General features: G+C 40.8%; 1 gene segment (V, D, J or C); it reads right to left on the bottom strand.

The window, feature by feature from the left end:
* Positions 1-14,858: 14,858 nt before the first annotated feature.
* On the bottom strand, positions 14,859-15,170 carry LOC138097007 (T cell receptor alpha variable 19-like). The segment is given in 1 exon segment: positions 14,859-15,170. A coding segment is annotated over 1 exon segment (312 nt).
* Positions 15,171-18,573: the final 3,403 nt, after the last annotated feature.

Below are 18,573 nucleotides of genomic sequence, written 5' to 3'. Positions count from 1 at the left end.
AATGTAAGTGTAAATGCTTATGTTAGAAAAGAAGAAATTGTAAGTTTTACTGCACAGCTGCAGCTGAACCTCTTCAGATTGCTGTAACTGCTCCCTCCTCTTGCCACTTTAATTCTTCAGAATTGTTTTGTTTAATTCACATTTTCTTAAAAATCCCTTTCTATCATTTCTCAGCCATCAGGTTGCAAAAAGAGTTAAGAATCATAATATTCACATTCAGTGTGTGTGATAAATCAGGAAATGGGCACTTTCACGTCCTATAACTGAAGTATAAGCTAAATAAGATTCATAGGTGCTATTTACATATCATTGGCCAGAAATTCCACTCGTCTGAGAATTTTTTTAAGAAATAGCCTTATAAATACATTATAAAATTGCATATTGTATGCAGCAAGGATATTTAAATATCCTTCAAGACAAATATTCAATATGTTATGATAGATCTGTATTATAATATACTATACAGTTGTCAATGGAGAAGGCCATGGCACCCCACTCCAGTACTCTTGTCTGGAAAATCCCATGGACGGAGGAGCCTGGTAGGCTGCACTCCATGGGGTCGCTAAGAGTCGGACACAACTGACTGACTTTCCTTTCACTCTTTCCTTTCATGCATTGGAGAAGGAAATGGCAACCCACTCCAATGTTCTTGCCTGGAGAATCCCAGGGATGGGGGAGCCTGATGGGCTGCTGTCTGTGGGGTCACACAGAGTCGGACACGACTGAAGTAACTTAGCAGTAGCAGCATACAGTTGTCAAAAGAGTAAGTAGACTTATTTCTGACTTGCAAAGATTTTTTGGACTTATTCAAACTGGTTATTTACATTTTAAATTAATTCTTCTTGGAGTATAACTGATTTACAATGTTATGTTACTTTCTGCTATATACAGAATATTTTTGAACTGTTTAACTCTGGAGATTTTATTTTTTAATTCTCATTTTATGTTGCCTGCAGCATTTATCTTAGAAATCCCTTCATCTTTAAACATGTTTAGGGCTCAATTGCACTCATCTCACACACTAGTAAAGTCATGTTCAAAATTCTCCAAGCCAGACTTCAGCAATACGTGAACTGTGAACTTTCAGATGTTCAAGCTGATTTTAGAAAACGCAGAGGAACCAGAGATCAAATTGCCAACATCTGCTGGATCATTGAAAAAGCAAAAGAGTTCCAGAAAAACATCTATTTCTGCTTTATTGACTATGCCAAAGCCTTTGACTGTGTGGATCACAATAAACTATGAAAAACTCTTCAAGAGATGGGAATACCAGACCACCTGACCTGCCTCTTGAGAAACCTATATGCAGGTCAGGAAGCAACAGTTAGAACTGGACATGGAACAACAGACTGGTTCCAAATAGGAAAAGGAGTATGTCAAGGCTGTATATTGTCACCCTGCTTATTTAACTTATGTGCAGAGTGCATCATGAGAAAGGCTGGACTGGAAGAAGCACAAGCTGGAATCAAGATTGCTGGGAGAAATATCAATAACCTCAGATATGCAGATGACACCATCCTTATGGCAGAAAGTGAAGAGGAACTAAAAAGCCTCTTGATGAAAGTGAAAGAGGAGAGTGAAAAAGTTGGCCTAAAGCTCAACATTCAGAAACCTAAGATCATGGCATCTGGTCCCATCACTTCATGGGAAATGGATGGGGAAACAGTGGAAACAGTGTCAGACTTTATTTTTTTGAGGCTCCAAAATCACTGCAGATAGTGATTGCAGCCATGAAATTAAAAGACGCTTACTCTTTGGAAGGAAAGTTATGAGCAACCTAGATAGTATATTCAAAAGCAGAGACATTACTTTGCCAACAAAGGTCTGTCTAGTCAAGGCTATGGTTTTTCCAGTGGTCATGTATGAATGTGAAAGTTGGACTTTGAAGAAAGCTGAGTGCTGAAGAATTGGTGCTTTTGAACTGTGGTGTTGGAGAAGACTCTTGCGAGTCCCTTGGACTGCAAGGAGATCCAACCTGTCCATTCTAAAAGAGATTGGTCCTGGGTGTTCTTTGGAAGGAATGATGCTAAAGCTGAAACTCCAATACTTTGGCCACCTCATGCGAAGAGTTGACTCACTGGAAAAGACTCTGATGCTGGGAGGGCTTGAGGGCAGGAGGAGAAGGGGATGGCACAGGATGAGATGGCTGGATGGCATCACCAACTCGATGGACATGAGTTTTGGTGAACTCCAGGGATTGGTGATGGACAGGGAGGCCTGGCGTGCTGTGATTCATGGGGTCGCAAAGAGTCGGACACGACTGAGCGACTGGACTGAACTGAACTGAAGGCTAAGTTTCCTTACCTGAGGATAGATTAATATTAATTTGTGTGTTTTAGATTATAAAAAGAGTATCTAAAGTGCTGAGTAATGGACTTGGCATATGGTAGTGGTTCAATAAATGATAATAAACACTCTGATGTTGAAGATGAAAATGACAAAAAGACAGCAGGTAAAATAAGAATCTCATGATAATTCTCTGGTCTATTCCACTGAAGACATTGGGCAGACTATAAAGCTATAAACCCGAAAGATTAAAACTGAACAAAACCAGATGATATGGATAAGAATACCTTGTCTCTCTCCTTGAATCAGGAAGCTTCCACTTCTTCTTCCCTTCTTTGCAAACCTCCCCTCTTCTTCTACCCACAAAGGAGGAGTGAGGAGGGCTGATATTGTCATTCAGAGTCCATTTCTGAGTAGGAGATTGAAAAAAAAGTGAAAATGCTAGGCGCTCATTCATGTCCAACTCTTTGCGACCCCATGGCTGGCATCCTGCCAGGTTCCTCTGTCCATGGAATTCTCTAAGCAAGCATACTAGAGTGAGTAGCCAATCCCTTCTCCAGGGGATCTTCTTGACCCAGGGATTGAACCCGTGTCTCCTGCACTGCAGGCGGATTCTTTACCATCTGAGCCACCAGAGAAGCCCAGAAGATCAGTTCTCAGTCTAACTTAAAACACAGGACTGCAGAGTCCACTTATTCTGCTTAAAGCTCCTGCATTTTGAAGTCTTTGCCTACCTGTGATAATGCATTTCTATAGAGGGCTAATCTAGTGCCCTGGGAATGGCTGCCTCTTCTTTCTCTTTCAGCCCAAATGCCTGAAAAGTAAATCAACTCTTGGCCGAATTGAAGTGTGTCCTATCTTTCCATCTCATCCTTATAGGAATTCTGAGCTTGCTATTCTGGATTCAGAAGGAAGTAGGAAACTCTACTTAGGCATGAACCTCAAACCCACCTTTCCTAGAGGTAATTAGAGGACCAGTGATATTAGGTCCTGGAGGAAATTAGGTCCAGGGGTCAGCTAAAAGTCCTTCTTCACTTTCTGTTTGGATTAAGCTAATACATACAGCATCCTCAGGAATCTTCCCAGTGGTGAGCAGGGCAGGATTTGGCCATTCTTAGGTCCCTGACAATATCACCATAGGATATTAAATCCCCACTTCAAATGGAAATATTTTAGTTGAATAGTAATGAATATATGAAATATCAAAACATGTAAGATGCAGCAAAACAGTACAGGAAGCCCCTGACTTATGGTTTTCCAGCTTTACAATGGTACAAAAATAATATGGATTCAGTAGAAACTGCACTTCTGATTTTGAATTTTGACCTTTTCATGGGCTAGTATGATGCTGTCTTTTAATTCTGAACATCAGCAGCGAGCTGCAGCTCCCAGTCAGTGACTCAATTGCGAAAACAACCAACACACAACCATCCTGAACCTAGACAGCCACTCAGTTTTTCATCTTCAGTACAGCGCCAAAAAAATTATACAGGGCAGTCAGCATCAAATTATAAGGCAGGCTTTCTATTAGATAATTTTGTCCATCTGTTGGCTACTGTAAGTGCTCTGAACTTGTTTAAGGTAGGCTAGGCTGAGCTATGATGTTCAGAGTTCAGGTGTATTAAATGAACTTTTGACTAAAGATACTATCAGCTTATGATCAGTTTTTGGGCACATAACACCATTGTAAGTCAAATAATATTTGTAATTAGAGACAAATTTTTGAATTTAAATTATATTTGTCAGGAAAGAAGAAATGTTGAGAATTAATAGGCAAAGTTGCAACTCAAAGAACTAGAAAAATATCAAGTTAAAATAAAAGAAAGTAAAGGTAGCAAATAATAAAACATGAGCAGAAAAAGACAATTTATCAACCATCATAAGAGGAAAATAAATATATAAAGAACCCTTTATCTGTTAAACTAACTGAATCCATAACTTAAGGATTATTAAGTTTCTCCCATAAGGCTATGCTACATGGCCTCACTATAGTGAACTTTCTGAAAATTGTTTCTAAATCATTAAAAAGCCTACACAAATTCTTCTATAGGTAGAAAAGAAGCCATAAATTGCAAGTTACCTAATAACCATTACAATCTTGATACCAAAATCTGACATTAACATGGAAAAGAAAAAGTTGAATACTAGTATCATTCAGGAAAATGGGGGGAAAGTGTGCAATAAAATAATAGCAAATCAATGTTTCATTATGTAAAAAGGACAAAACAACATTCCTAAGAGCACTTAACTCTAGAAACGAAAGTTGGTTTCACATTTAAAAATCAATTTAAATAAAGAAAGAATATTTATCAAAAACACTATAATTAATAATCACAGTGAAATATTGAATGCTTTACCTCTGAGTTTGGGAATAAGAAGAATTCTATTCAACATTTTATAGGTGATCTTAGCCAGTTAAGTAGGACTTGCTATATCATTTGTGGGTTGCAGTTAAAATGAAAATGCAGAATGCCAGGTGGGCTGGGGAGTCACCTGGTAGGACCACTGCCCAGACCCCAGACCTACTGAAGAGCTTTCAGTCGGTGAACACACAGAGGTGCCGGGCGAGTGGTCCCTGGAGAGGACGCAGAAGCTCTACAGTTCCCCTCACAAACTGACCCTACACGCCTCTGCCATCCGGATATTCACCTGTATCCCTTATCATAGCCTTTTGCAATAAACAGGTAAAAATAAGTGAAATATTTCTCCTTATTCTGTGAGTCACTCTAGCGAATTAATTGAGCCCAGGGTTTGGTTTGGTTTTGTCTTGTTTGAGGAATCTTCTATCTACAACCTTTTGTTCAGAAGCACAGTTGATCACTTGGGCTTTTGATTGTCATGCTTTTTTCAAGTAGAAAGTGTCAGAACTGACTAGAATGATAGGATACTCAGGTAGGATTGCAGAGAATTGGTTGGTATGGGAAAAAAATACATTTGCTGACCAGAAATGCTTTGTGCGAGTAGTAAAGGAGACTCACAGGAAAGAAGGGCATAATAGGGCAGAGATGGGTTTTCCCCTACACAAGAAGGAAAAGAAGTCTGTGTTTTTTTTTTTTTTCCTCACACACAGCTTTTTTCACAATAGCACAAAACTGTAATCAATCCAAACAACCCAAATATCTACTTCTGGGAGGATGGATAATTAAATTGTTAGATATTCATATAGAGGAATTCTACACATCAATTAAAAAAACAACAAATAAGACATAAGCAAAGCAACACCAATGAATTGCAAAGATATTATCTTGAGTGAAGAAAACCAGATATAATATATACTATGCATGTAGATATTAACCAGGGTGAAACTTCACTGAGTTCTAAGCTTCAGTTTTACACACTTTATTATATGTGTTGTACCTCAGTTACAGAGAGAGAGAGAAGAGAAAGCCAAGGATCATTTTGAATGTTGAGATAAATGTCAGTGTCATCACCTGAGAATAAGAAGTGGTTCCTCTGGGGAGGCAAAAATAGACTATGTGGAAGAGAGAGAAGAAAAAGAGAGTGCTGTTTGATTATGTAAATAAATGAGAGTATTATTTTGATTTTAAAAAAAGAAATTTTATTTTTAAAAAGGATGAGAAAGTGAGAATCTCAGATGAGACGAGGTTAAAAAATAATCATTGGCTTTATCACCACCAAAGCCACTGGTTTAAGTGAGAACATCTCTCAGAATAATGCTCACAGAAGTCAGGTTCAAGGAGGGGAGGACTGGACTTGCAGAGATGGAGACAGTAAGTCTATACAGTCAACTGACTGATTATTAAGGAGAAGAGAAATGTAGTAATAGGGCTGGTGGAGATATGACCTTCGAGAATGTATTAAAATGGGAAAGATTCTCTTACACACATGTGGCCAGATTATTACAAGAGAATGTCAAAAAATTTATTTCAGGGAAGAAGGTAGATTCCTGTGGTGTCTTTTCAAGGGGCCAAGACTCCATACCACCACTATCCCTTTCGAATCTACACGAGGGGAGCTCTGGGCTGTTTGAAAGAGCAGACTGATCCATGGGCACAAGGGGGGACTGTCTAGGACCCTGGACAGAATGCCCAGTAACCTCTGCTGTCTGGCTATGTCACAGGAGTTCGTTCTCCATGGGACCACTTGGGAAGAGGCTCTGGGTGCTCAGGAGGAAGGAGAACAGCAAAGACGCCCTTATTCTAGAGCCCCAGCTTCAGGGTTTGGGTACAGTCTGCAGGTGCCTGGGAAGCATTGTGTCTCCACAGCGCAGAGGTACGTGGCTGAGTCTTCGGGTTTGGGGGCTTCAATGTGCAGAGAACTTCCCTTCTTTAACAAGGTGGCTCTCAGTCTTTCTTCCTGCTTTTCATCCCCAACTGAGTAAAGAAGGAAGAGGAGTTCGGGGCCTTTCCCAGGATCTTGTCTATACCACTGTAGCCCTCTAAAATTGCTGACAGTGTAGCTGCAGTTGAGACTGAGACTGTCCCCCTCCTGGATTCTCAGGGTCTGAGGACTCTGCTCCACTTGGTCTTCACCACTCAACCCTGTTCAGGAAAACAAAATCAGAAACAACACAAAGCTTTCAGTTCAGCAGTACTTAAAAGTTCCAACACAAAGCCTGGGATGAGCAGAGTCTAAACTCCTCTCTCTCTCCTCCCCGTCTTTGGGAAAACGTCCCCGTAGGGTCCCATCTCTTAACCTGCAACTTACATCCAAGCTGCAGCCACAAGACTATGAATGCACATTCCAGCATGTTCTCCATCCTGCAATCTCACTCTTGATGCAATCTTAATGATTCCAAATCTTCTCCCCTGAGGAGCTGCTCCTGTGTCTTAGTTCTTCTCTAATGTACAGGAGAGCCTTTCTGTTCCCGGCTCAGCCAATCACGAGCAAATCCTCTAGTAGCTGTCATGCTTTTCTTTTAAGGCACTGGAAAAATGAAAGGAATAGAATCACTGCCACCTGGTGGTCACGCATATAAACATCTCACAGGATCAACTATGCCACCTACAAAGACAAATATTGAGGGAAGGACATCTTTTATGTTGGTGGCCACAGTACATAGGAGGTCTAACTCAGTAATCAGAAAAGCCTTCTCTGCCTGCAGTTTTAATCAAGTCATTGTTCCTTGAATGTACTTTAAAGCTAAACTGCTACCAAGGGTTATAGGAGTTGAGCCCAAGCATCAGTGTAATGGGGCTTACCAGGTGGCACTACTGGTAAAGAACCCATCTGCCAGTGCAAGAGCTGCAAGAGACATGGGTTCAATCCCTGGGTCAGGAAGGTCCCTGGAGGAGGGCATGGCAGCCCACTCCCATATTCTTGCCTGGAGAATCCCATGGACAGAGGAGCTTGGAAGGCTACAGTCCATGGGGTCACAGAGAGTCAGACACGACTGAAGGGACTTAGTAGCAGTGGCATAGGTGTGATGGATTGTGTTTCCCTCTATGGTACACAAGAATCTCACAGTGAGACCTTAAAAAGACTAGAGTGCTGAGAGAAGCAGAGGGAGAGAACAGCTGTGCATCTGACTGTAAACCTGTTTGGCAGAGAATTGGGAATATAAGTTAAGAAATCCATTTCTTCAAATAATTTTTTGCCTGGCTTCAGGGACGAAGCAAAACTAAAACTCAGGGTCAAGAACTTGATAGATCTTGGGAGAACAGAATGGGCGATCATGGCAGAGGGAAAGAAGAGCTCTCCGATATAGACATCAGACAGGTCAGAAAGTCACAGGGCAGAGTGGGTCGCAGAAGATAAGTACAGCAAAACTAGCATTGCTTAATGTGCTTGGTTCTAGGACACCCCACTGGATTTTGTCATTGAACGTGTGTCTGTGTTGTGGACTTGACCACGATTTATAGGAGCTCTCTTAAGACTTGTCTGAACAGCACACTCTGCCCCAACCCCATCAGCTTCAATGCGGAAAAAGAGCATCAGCTCTCACCCGCACTGCTCTGATGTCACTTGACCCTTTACCCACTCAGCGACAAGAAAGAATAAGCAGCACAGAGGTTCTTACAGTAACAGTGTTTGGAGTTTGTTGTTCTTGGACTTTTAATTTGAAAATTTGGTAATTTCTCAGTGATTTAAAAGGCATTGAACTAACATATACATTTTAGCATCCTTTGATTTAATTCATTTTAACCACACTTAGCAAGCTCTCTTACAAGCATACTTAGAAGGCAGCTTTTCTTTATTTCTGAATGTGTATCTCAGAAAGAAGATGAGAGAGATAACTGCAAGATAAATGCAGGAGCTCTTTGTAGAACAGACACTAACTGAATCCGGGAGCTGGATGAGGGATGTGTAACGAAGCTCAAGAGGTGATTTACAGTTGCGAACATTATAGAAATTGCATGTCATTTATTAAATACTTTCAATTTTGAATCACTATAGATTCATGGAAGTTTCCAAAAATGTACAAGGAGGCTCTGTGTACTCTTTATCCGGTCTCCTCCATGGTATCTAAACCAGGAAATTAACATTAGTAAAATCCACAGGTTTCAGTTTTTAGATTTCCCCAGTTTTGCATGCAGTCATTTGTGTGTGTGTGTGTGTGTAGCTCTATTCAACTTTACACACGTACAGATTCACGTATTCATGTATATCACGTGTATAGGTTACAGACATACAGATTCATGCATTCATGTGTATCACATGTATAGGTTACACACATACAGATTCACGTATTCATGTATATCACGTGTATAGGTTACACAAGTACAGATTCACGTATTCATGGATATCACATGTAGGTTCATCACCACAATCAAGATGCACGACTGTTTCATCATAACAAGGCTTCCGAGGCCATGCACACCTTTGCAGCCACACTGACCCCCTTCCCTAATCATTAACCCCAGAAAATCACTAGTCTGTTCTTCGTCCATACAATTTTGTTGTTTAGTAATGTCATAGAGTGGCTTCCCTAGGGGCTCAATGATGAAAGAATCTGCCTGCCAAGGCGGGAAATGCAGGCTTACTCCCTGGGTCAGGAAGATCCTCTGGAGAAGGAAATGGCAACCCTCTCCAGTATTCTTGCCTGGGAAATCTCATGGAGAGAGGAGCCTGGCGGGAGTCCATGGGGTTGCAAAAAGTCAGGCATGACTTATCGACTAAACAACAACAATGCCCTAGAAATGGAATTATATAGAAGTAACCAATGAGATTTTTTTCACTTAGCATAAGTAGTAAAATCACGAGATCTATCCAAGTCACTGTATGTGTCCAGCGTGTTGGTCTTTTTATTTCTGAGTAGCATTCCATGGCATAGATGCCCCACAGTTTGCTTAGCCGGTAACCCCTGAGGGACACTGGGCTGTTTCCACATTTCGGCTGCTGTGAGTAAAGCTGTTATGAATATTTAGGTACAAGTTTTTATGTGAATAAAATATTTTATTTATTTAGAATAAGTGTCCAAATGTGTGATTCCATGTTTAGCTTTATGAGAAACTGCCAAGCTATTTTCTAGAATGCCCGTATCATTTTATATCTTCATCAGCAATTTGTGAGTGATTGAGTTTTTCCCATGTTTGCCAGAATTTTGTGTTATCACCATTTTTTATTTTAGCCCCACTGAGATTTGTGTAGTGATATTTCATTGTGGCTTTAATTTGCATTTCTCTGATGGTTAATATTGTTGAACATCTTTTCAGGTGCTGATTTGCAGTCTGTATATGCCTTCTTTGGTGAAACACCTGTTCGAATGCAAGGCTCGTTTTCTTCCCTCATAGCTCAGTTGGTAAAGAATCCACCCGCAATGCGGGAGACCTAGGTTCGATCCCTGGGTTGGGAAGATCCACTGGAGAAAGGAAAGGCTACCCACTCCAGTATTCTGGCCTGGAGAATTCCATGGACTGTCTAGCCCAACGGGTCACAAAGAGTCGGACACGACTGAGCGACTTTCACTTTCACCCCCAGTTCTGTAACTTATCTTTTCGTATTTTAACAGGGTCTTTTACAGAGGAAAGGTTTTTAATGTTGATTCAGTTTGGTGTGTGCATGTGTGTGTGAGTGTATCATGCTTTCAGTGTCAGATCCAAGATTTACTGAGCTGCAAGCCTGAAGTTTTTCTCTTATGTTTTTTTAGAGTTGCATAGTTTTATATTTTACATTTAAGTCCACGATCCATTTTGAGTTAACCTTTATAATGTATATATTTTAAAATAATTTTTAAAGGGGCTGTGTCCTCATCTTTGTTTCAGCCTTTACCTATTCGTTGTTATCAAGTAACTAGTTCAAAGCAGCATAACCAAAATGTGGACTGAAGACTTCTCATAGGGGAGTGAGAAAAAATTTGTACTTTGAGCCTGTGGCTTTCCCTTTTTATACTTACTGTGATTTCTCCACCTAAAGAGTAAAGTTAAAATTGTAGTAAAAAGCCAAGCCATTCTCAATTCTTCGCCTCTGAAATCCTCTATCGTGTATTATAGGGCAATGCTTTCCAGTATAGATTCAGATAATGGTTACATCTGTCTTACGTTTGAAGAAGATAACTGTAATCTCTTCCAACATTCACGTTTCTTTAACTTTAAAGTTCTCTGAGAAAAACGCCTGTCAATCTTTAAGTCATCAAACTGAGCTAAAAGTCAGAATCTCCTTTCTTGTCTATAACTTCTTTCCTATAATTGAGCATGAGTTTCTTGAAGAAGAGAATACTCTTTACAAATTGTCCCAAGGATGAAAATTCCCTCTTTCTGTTATTGCTTTTTGAGAAAATTACAGGCTTCCATGGACCTTGTTTTCACAGACAGCATTCCAAGGTCAAACAGCTAATTTCTCCAAGGATGTAGTGATTCTTCTTTCTACTGTCCCAGGGGGAGAGTCTTTTAAATACCAATTTTTTTAATACAAATATTACAACTGAGGATAACACATTCTAAACATTTTCTTGAGGGTTGTGAATCCAGGAGCTTAAAATTGTTCTTGATCAAAATAAGTCAGGCCTTGAAAACAGAAACTAGAAAAACAGACAAGGCATTTTTCCTGTCTTAGGCTAGGACTCCCAGTGGTAGGAGTGTTTATCCCTAAACTAGGTCTTTAGATTTGAAAGAAAAAAATATACAAAGAAGCAGCAAAAGTCCTGGCAATGGTAAAGGTAAATAGAGACGGGTAGTGTGACACCATGCAGTTGTACTCATGGGCAGTATCTAGTGTATGGAGAATACCTGCTACACAAAGCTCATTTCCTTTGAACCCTAGGATTAGGATGGAAAGGGAAAGTATTGGGACTCAAAGAGAACTAAGGTAACTATGACTTTCTTTCAGTCTGGACCACTGCTCCCTCCTTGCCCACTACCATCCTTAGCTTAATAGGATTCATATCTTTAGCCACAGCAAGTAAACACTTGAGGCTAAAATTCAAAGATTAAAAAGTCTAGAGATGAAAGCAGAAGAGATAATACAGGGGTACATTAACACTGGCTGAAACCTAGAACAATCACTGATAAGAGGGACTTCCAAGTTTACAAGAGAACAAGTCTATATACCTTACTATAGACTCACTCAGGTGATTAAGATGGCTCTGTCTATGCCAACAGGAGGGAAACCGTTTAATTTAATTGCAAGCCTGAAAATAGTACCATATGAAGAAAATCTGTTCAAACAGAAACGGAACTTATGACACATATAAACAGAAGCATTCTTATGGTGATGAGAAATGAACTGCAAGAAATAATAGATTTGCAATTACCTAACAGCATCCAAAGTGTAGAAGCTCTATATCTATTTATTTTATGAATAATTATTCTTTTTCCGTCAACCAATATTTACTCTGGAACCACTATGTGCTATGTACTATGTAATGTACAATGCATTCACATTTCCTGACCCTATGGAGCTCACAGTTACAGTCATAACAGAGACATTACTTTGCCAGCAAAGGTCCATATAGTCAAAGCTATGATTTTTCCATTAGTCATGTACGGATGTGAGAGTTGGACCATAAAGAAGGCTGAGTGCCGAAGGATTGATGCTTTTAAAGTGTGGTTTTGGAGAAGACTCTTGAGAGTCCCTTGGACTGCAAAGAGATCAAACCAATCAATCCCGAAAGAAATCAGTCCTGAATATTCATTGGAAGGATTGATGCTGAAGCTGAAGCTCCAATACTTTGGCCACCTGATATGAAGAACTGACTCATTGGAAAGACCATAATGCTGGGAAAGATTGAAGGAGAAGGGGATGACAGAGGATGATGATGGTTGGATGGCATCACTGACTCAATGGACATGAGTCTGAGCAAGCTCTGGGAGATAGTGAAGGACAGGGAAGCCTGGCGTTCTGCAATCCATTGGGTTGCAAAGAGTCGGACATGACTGAGCAACTGAAAAATGCAATACATAATTATAGATATAGACGTAGATACACAAAAGCATATTAATTGCAACATCCCTTTTGTCTTGGGCTTTGAAGACAGCCTGCAGTACATGAGAACACACGGAGAGAGACCACGATACAAGCTTGAAGACGCTTGCAAAACATATATAAGCCACTCTTTAACTTTCCTTAGCCTATTCTGCACAATAATGATACATGAGAAAACTGATAATTCACTAAAGAGTTAGAATAAATAGGGACTTCACAGGAGGTGCAGTGGCTAAGACGCTGAACTCCCGAGGCTAGGGACCTGGGTTTGACCCCAGACAGAGAATTAGATCCCATGTGCTGCAACTAAGAGTGGGCACAGCCAAATAGATTTTAAAACTATTAGAAACACAAGGGAACAAAGTGAAGCTGTGCTGGTGTGTTTCTCCATCTTCCTCAAGTTAGAGGAGATTCAAAGGATTGACTCAGAGAGTTTGAAACATTCCCCTGGAGTCTGGAGGGTTTTGAAGCTCACGTTAGGTTGCAATGACAACTTCTCTCACTTTACTGTGGTAAAGAATCTGACTGCCAATTATAGGAGATGCGAGTTCAATCCCTGGGTCGGGAAGATTCCCTGGAGAAAGAAATGGCAACCCACTCCAGTATTCTTGCCTGGGAAATCCCATGCACAGAGGAGGCTGGTGGGCTACGGTCCATGGGATTGCAAAGGGTCAATTCTAGGATACATTTTTCTTCTTTCACGTGTTTGATTTATTCCTTGAAACTGCTTACATCTATTTTCTTCATTAAAAGTTGGTCTCTAGATGACTTTACTTCCTTCTTTCCAATGCATTTTACAAAATTCAACTCTTTTAACTAGTTAATTACTTGATGACTTGGCTACGTAAGTCTATTGTCTCTCTCTCTCATCTCTCTCTCCTCCTTCACACACATGCGCGTCACACACACACACACACACACTTATACTTTCTTTTCTGGAAAGTTGCTCTTTATTGGGATCATTGTTATTTGTACAATACGGGTAGAAAATCCTTACACAAGGAAGAGTATCTTCCTTTTTGGAATTCCAGATGAAGGCAAACCCACTAGGTTAATTCCCACCGAGTATCACCAAGCAATAGTGCAGAGACTCAACTCTTTTAGATGTTATATGCCAGCTACTCTGCACATCCGTGGTGTGGAATCATCCAAAATTGAAGCCATCTGGAGTTAATTGGGATTAAAGTATGAAGCAAAGCCTTCGTATAACAGAGTTTTGTGAAACAAGGAAAATATGACTGTTTAGTAATTGCAAAGTGAAAATGCTCTATTCTCCATGGTCACAGAAATGAGCAGGGAGCCACATCAGAAAGATTTAATGGTAAACTCCTATTAAACTCCTAGGAGTCGTCAAGAAAACCACCAAATACCTTGTGTTTATTCCAGTATTGTTTACTACAGTGAGTAAAACAATCTAAAAAGCTAGTAAAATGAATTAGCCCAAAAGTATGATAAAATCACACATTGGAATATCACCATTAGAATGTGTGATGTTGACCTGTAAATAATGTTGTGAAATAATTATTTCACAATATACTGTCAGGTAAAAATTCAGACTAGAAATATCCTATGAGGTATGAATCTCTAATAGAGGTTTTTTTGACTAGTAAAATTGGTGAGTTATTTTGTCTTTAGCATTCCTTCTTTGCATATTCTTTTTTCTACCTTACACTTACATAACTTTGTAATCACACATAGGGAATGTGACCAGGTGATGAGGTTAGTTCTGAGCAAACTGTAGGGTTTCATTTCTCCTTGGGGTGAAGATTTGTGGTAACAGTTACTCGATGCACATCATTCCAAGTCATTCACGGCACAGGTGAGGCAGGGCACAGGGAGGGTCCAAGGAGTGTCCTTTCAGAGATATTTCAGATCCACATGATGGCCAGACTTAGCAATGCATAAATATTTGTGCAGTGAACCTAAAGCTCTGACAACTCAGGTGCAGATTTAGTCAAATTCTATTGAATTTTTTAAAGCCAAATTTCATACTTTAATAAAGTCACTATTTTAAAATTAAAAAACAAATTGGCAAACGATCTTCTGCAAGATAAAGAATTGAAGATAAAGGTATTTTTGATGAATGACACTTTAAGATAGGCTCTCTGAGCCAAAGATAGCATTTTCTTAACAGTGAGGTTTTCACTTCTAACCCCCCTACCTTCTCCTGTCCTTACCGAGAATCTCACTAAGGTGTTCATAGCTGGGGGACTCCACATGTTAACAGCTGAGGTTTCTGTGGGGCTCCCTCAGGCAGCGGCATCACTGTGGTCTCTCAGAGCACAGAAATACACCGCTGAGTCCTCGAGCTGTAAGTCTGTGATGGTGAGGCTGATGGAACTCGTTGCTTTCTGGAAGTTCAAAAAATACTGACCTTTTGTTGTATTCAGCTCATTGTAAGACTCCTGATGAATAAGGAAAATCATTTCCCCACTTGGTGGTTGCTTGTACCAGAATAAATAATAAGTATAGCTATTAGCTTCATATGCACAGTTCAAGGTTACATCCTCCTTCTCCAGCACAGAAATTTCTGACCAATTTTGAGTTACTTTCTGGGCCATGATGGATCCTAGAGAGAAGAAATATATATATATATATATATATATATATATATATATATATATATATATATATATATATTTAAGAGAGAGAGACAGAGACAGAAAGGAAGAGGCTGATTCTCCTGGTGGAACTCAGAGGGCTTCAAGGAACAAACAGAGGATTAAGAGTTCTCATTCCTCTGCCAGTTAAGCAACTCTCCTAAACCCCAACAGACAATAATAGCCTGCCCTACCTCTACACATGGGAGTTGAGCAGAGCTGAGTGTTTGCGGTCATCCTTACCAGCCTTACCAAGGCAGACAGAGGCTATGACAGCTCTGAGCAGGCCTGGGAGCCCCATGCTGGACGCTCTTCCTCTGACTGAGATGCTCTGTGTTCCCTCTCAAATCCGGGTGGAGATGCCTGACCTGTGCCTGCCGGGCACACGCACAGTGACTGAGCTGTGAGGTGCTTCTGCACCAGAGCAGGAAGCATAACTGGCTGACGTCAGCTTGCCTGTGTCATGCCGTGGCTCGTTGATGTGCTTGGTGACTGTAACCTGCCCATTTAGACTTGAAAGTCACTTGGTCATATCTGACTCTTTGTGACTCCATGGACTGTAGCCCACTAGGCTCCTCTGTCCATGGGATTCTCCAGGCAAGAATATTGGAGTGGGTTGCCATGCTGTAATTAACAACAACTACATCAGGGCTGCAGGCATATTCAGTCGATGCATCTAGGATAGACATACGTTTTGTGACAAAAACAATTTACTATGATTATAGTGACCTCTGAGAACAAATAGTCATCCATTTTTGTATAGCTCTTTTTGGGGGGGAAGGATCTGCAGCCCAAATCTACAGTGAAATAAGCTCACAAGTTTTTCTTTCATACAGGAAGATAAAACTGTTTACTCTCAATCATCATAACTTTTCTTCCTACACTCCAAGGCATGGGTTTCTGGGGAAATTTATGCTGGATAAAGTTACTTGTCTGTGTAATGCAATCATAGCAAGTTTCCTGGTGGACAAAATTTCTCAAGCTTTATGTGTCAAACAGTAATCAATAATGTGTGCTAAAATAATCCTGCTTTTAAATATCCACCCTGTAGTCAAAATGAGTACGAGCTCACCAGACCATGCCTTATTATTTCCTTGTATCAGAAATGTAGCCCTAGAGGCTGTGTGCCACAACTGCTGAGCCCGCGCGCCGCCCCTGCTGAAGCCCGCGCCCCTGGAGCCTGTGCTCTGCAGCGAGAAGCCACCGCGCTGAGAAGCCCACGCGCTGCAGTGAAGAGTGACCTCCACTCGCTGCAGCTGGAGAGAGCCCGAGTGCAGCAACAAAGACCCAGCTGAACCAAAACTAAATAAACAAATAAGTAATAAAAGAAACACAGCCACTCAAAAATCACAAATGCTTTTTCATCCCACGGCTGCAGCAGCTCCAGTTCAAAGGCTTTCACTGGAAACAGCACCTCAACAGGGTTACGTCTCAGCCACGTGCAGACTGGTATGTGATTTGCTTGGTACCTCTGTATTGGTTCATGATTATGATTCAGCTGATGCAGCTTTTAATCATCTATTTCTTTTCTCTAAATGAGTTATTAATTCTGTGGCATCTAATGTCCATCTTACATAATGAAAAAATAGATTTTTTTAAGAAAGTCAGTCTAGAGAAGAGAGGAATCTTTCTGGCTGAACAGGGGTGCTTCTGGGGATTGGAGCTTGGGTCTTCTCTAAGACTGACATCCACCCTATTATCCCTGTAGAGCAATTTCCACCCTCCTGAGTTTCTGGGATTAAACCTGAGCTTCAATGGTTTTCGTGAAAAACTCTAAATATAAATTAGATTCTGATCAAGGAGAGAATATACCTCTTCCTGACTTCAGCCTCCTGCTCCCCTTGGGTTTGTGCTCAGCTCCCCCTGCAGCCCTGTGTCACTGTGTCACTCAGAGCACAGTAGTACACAGCCGAGTCTGATGCTTGCACTGCCCGTTTCTGCAGGTGGAAGGAGCTGTCACTCTTAACAAGAGTGGCCTGAAAACCTTCACTCTTTGGCTTTGGGTCTGACATCGAGCCCTTCAGGAGGAGTTGAGGAGCTTTGTTGAGATGCTGGATATACCAGAAAAGATAGGGAGAAAAATCAGCAGTCTGGTAAGTGCAGTTCAGGGTCATGAGAGCCCCCTCTGAGACAGTCACTGGGCCTTCTGTCTGGTTCACTGAGTCACCATTGGTCCCTCCTGGAAGAGAATCATTTTGTTATAGTAGAAATGTACAGGAGGAGAGTTTTCAGCCAGGGAAGTAATATAAAACTTACCTATAATCATAGAAAAATGAAAAATCATTAACATGTAGGATAAAATGTTACTTACTGAATATTAAGATAATCAGAAGAACTGAATGAGTGGCAGAATGCATGTTCGCAAAAGAAAACAATTCTTGTTCCCTGCAATACACAAATCTAATAAATCTAGTCTCCATCTGAATGTTACAGAAGCTCCTCGCTCAGAAACTGAGAGCCCCTTTCTGTACTGCAGCAATATTCTGTCTTGTGCCTACAAAGCAGGCAAGTGAACCAGCTCCTGAATACAGTGAGGAACCGCATCTGAATGAAGCCCCGCCCTCTGGTGGTGATCGTGAAAATTGCACCACAGCCTGGACTGACCTATTTCTCCTGATAATAGCTTGTGGGGTACATATAGGAGAATGGGACAGGACCCGAAGAAGAGAGTCCTAAACATAAGCGTGCTTAGCGAAATATTCTATTATTACTTCCATAATTTTTTGCAGGAAAAACAAGAAAAAAACCATAGCCTTGACTAGACGGACCTTAGTCAGCTAAGTAACGTCTCTACTTTTGAATATGCTATCTAGGTTGGTCATAACTTTTCTTCCAAGGAGTAAGCGTCTTTTAATTTCATGGCTGCAATCACCATCTGCAGTGATTTTGGAGCCCCAGAAAATAAAGTCTGACACTGTTTCCCCATCTATTTCCCATGAAGTGATGACCAACAAGAAAAGTTATGACCAACCTAGATAGTATATTCAAAAGCAGAGACATTACTTTGCCGACTAAGGTCCGTCTAGTCAAGGCTATGGTTTTTCCTGTGGTCATGTATGGATGTGAGAGTTGGACTGTGAAGAAGGCTGAGCGCCGAAGAATTGATGTGTTTGAACTGTGGTGTTGGAGAAGATTTTTGAAGGTCCCTTGGACTGCAAGGAGATCCAACCAGTCCATTCTGAAGGAGATCAGCCCTGGGATTCCTTTGGAAGGAATGATGCTAAAGCTGAAACTCCAGTACTTTGGCCACCTCAAGAGAAGAGTTGACTCATTGGAAAAGACTCTGATGCTGGGAGGGATTGGGGGCAGGAGGAGAAGGGAACGACCGAGGATAAGATGGCTGGATGGCATCACAGACTCAATG

Source organism: Capricornis sumatraensis, chromosome 2, assembly GCF_032405125.1.
Source record: "Capricornis sumatraensis isolate serow.1 chromosome 2, serow.2, whole genome shotgun sequence".
Taxonomy (NCBI): Eukaryota; Metazoa; Chordata; class Mammalia; order Artiodactyla; family Bovidae; genus Capricornis; species Capricornis sumatraensis.
The sequence above is the reverse complement of the archived record's forward strand: the minus strand, read 5'-3'. Positions and strand labels throughout refer to the sequence as shown.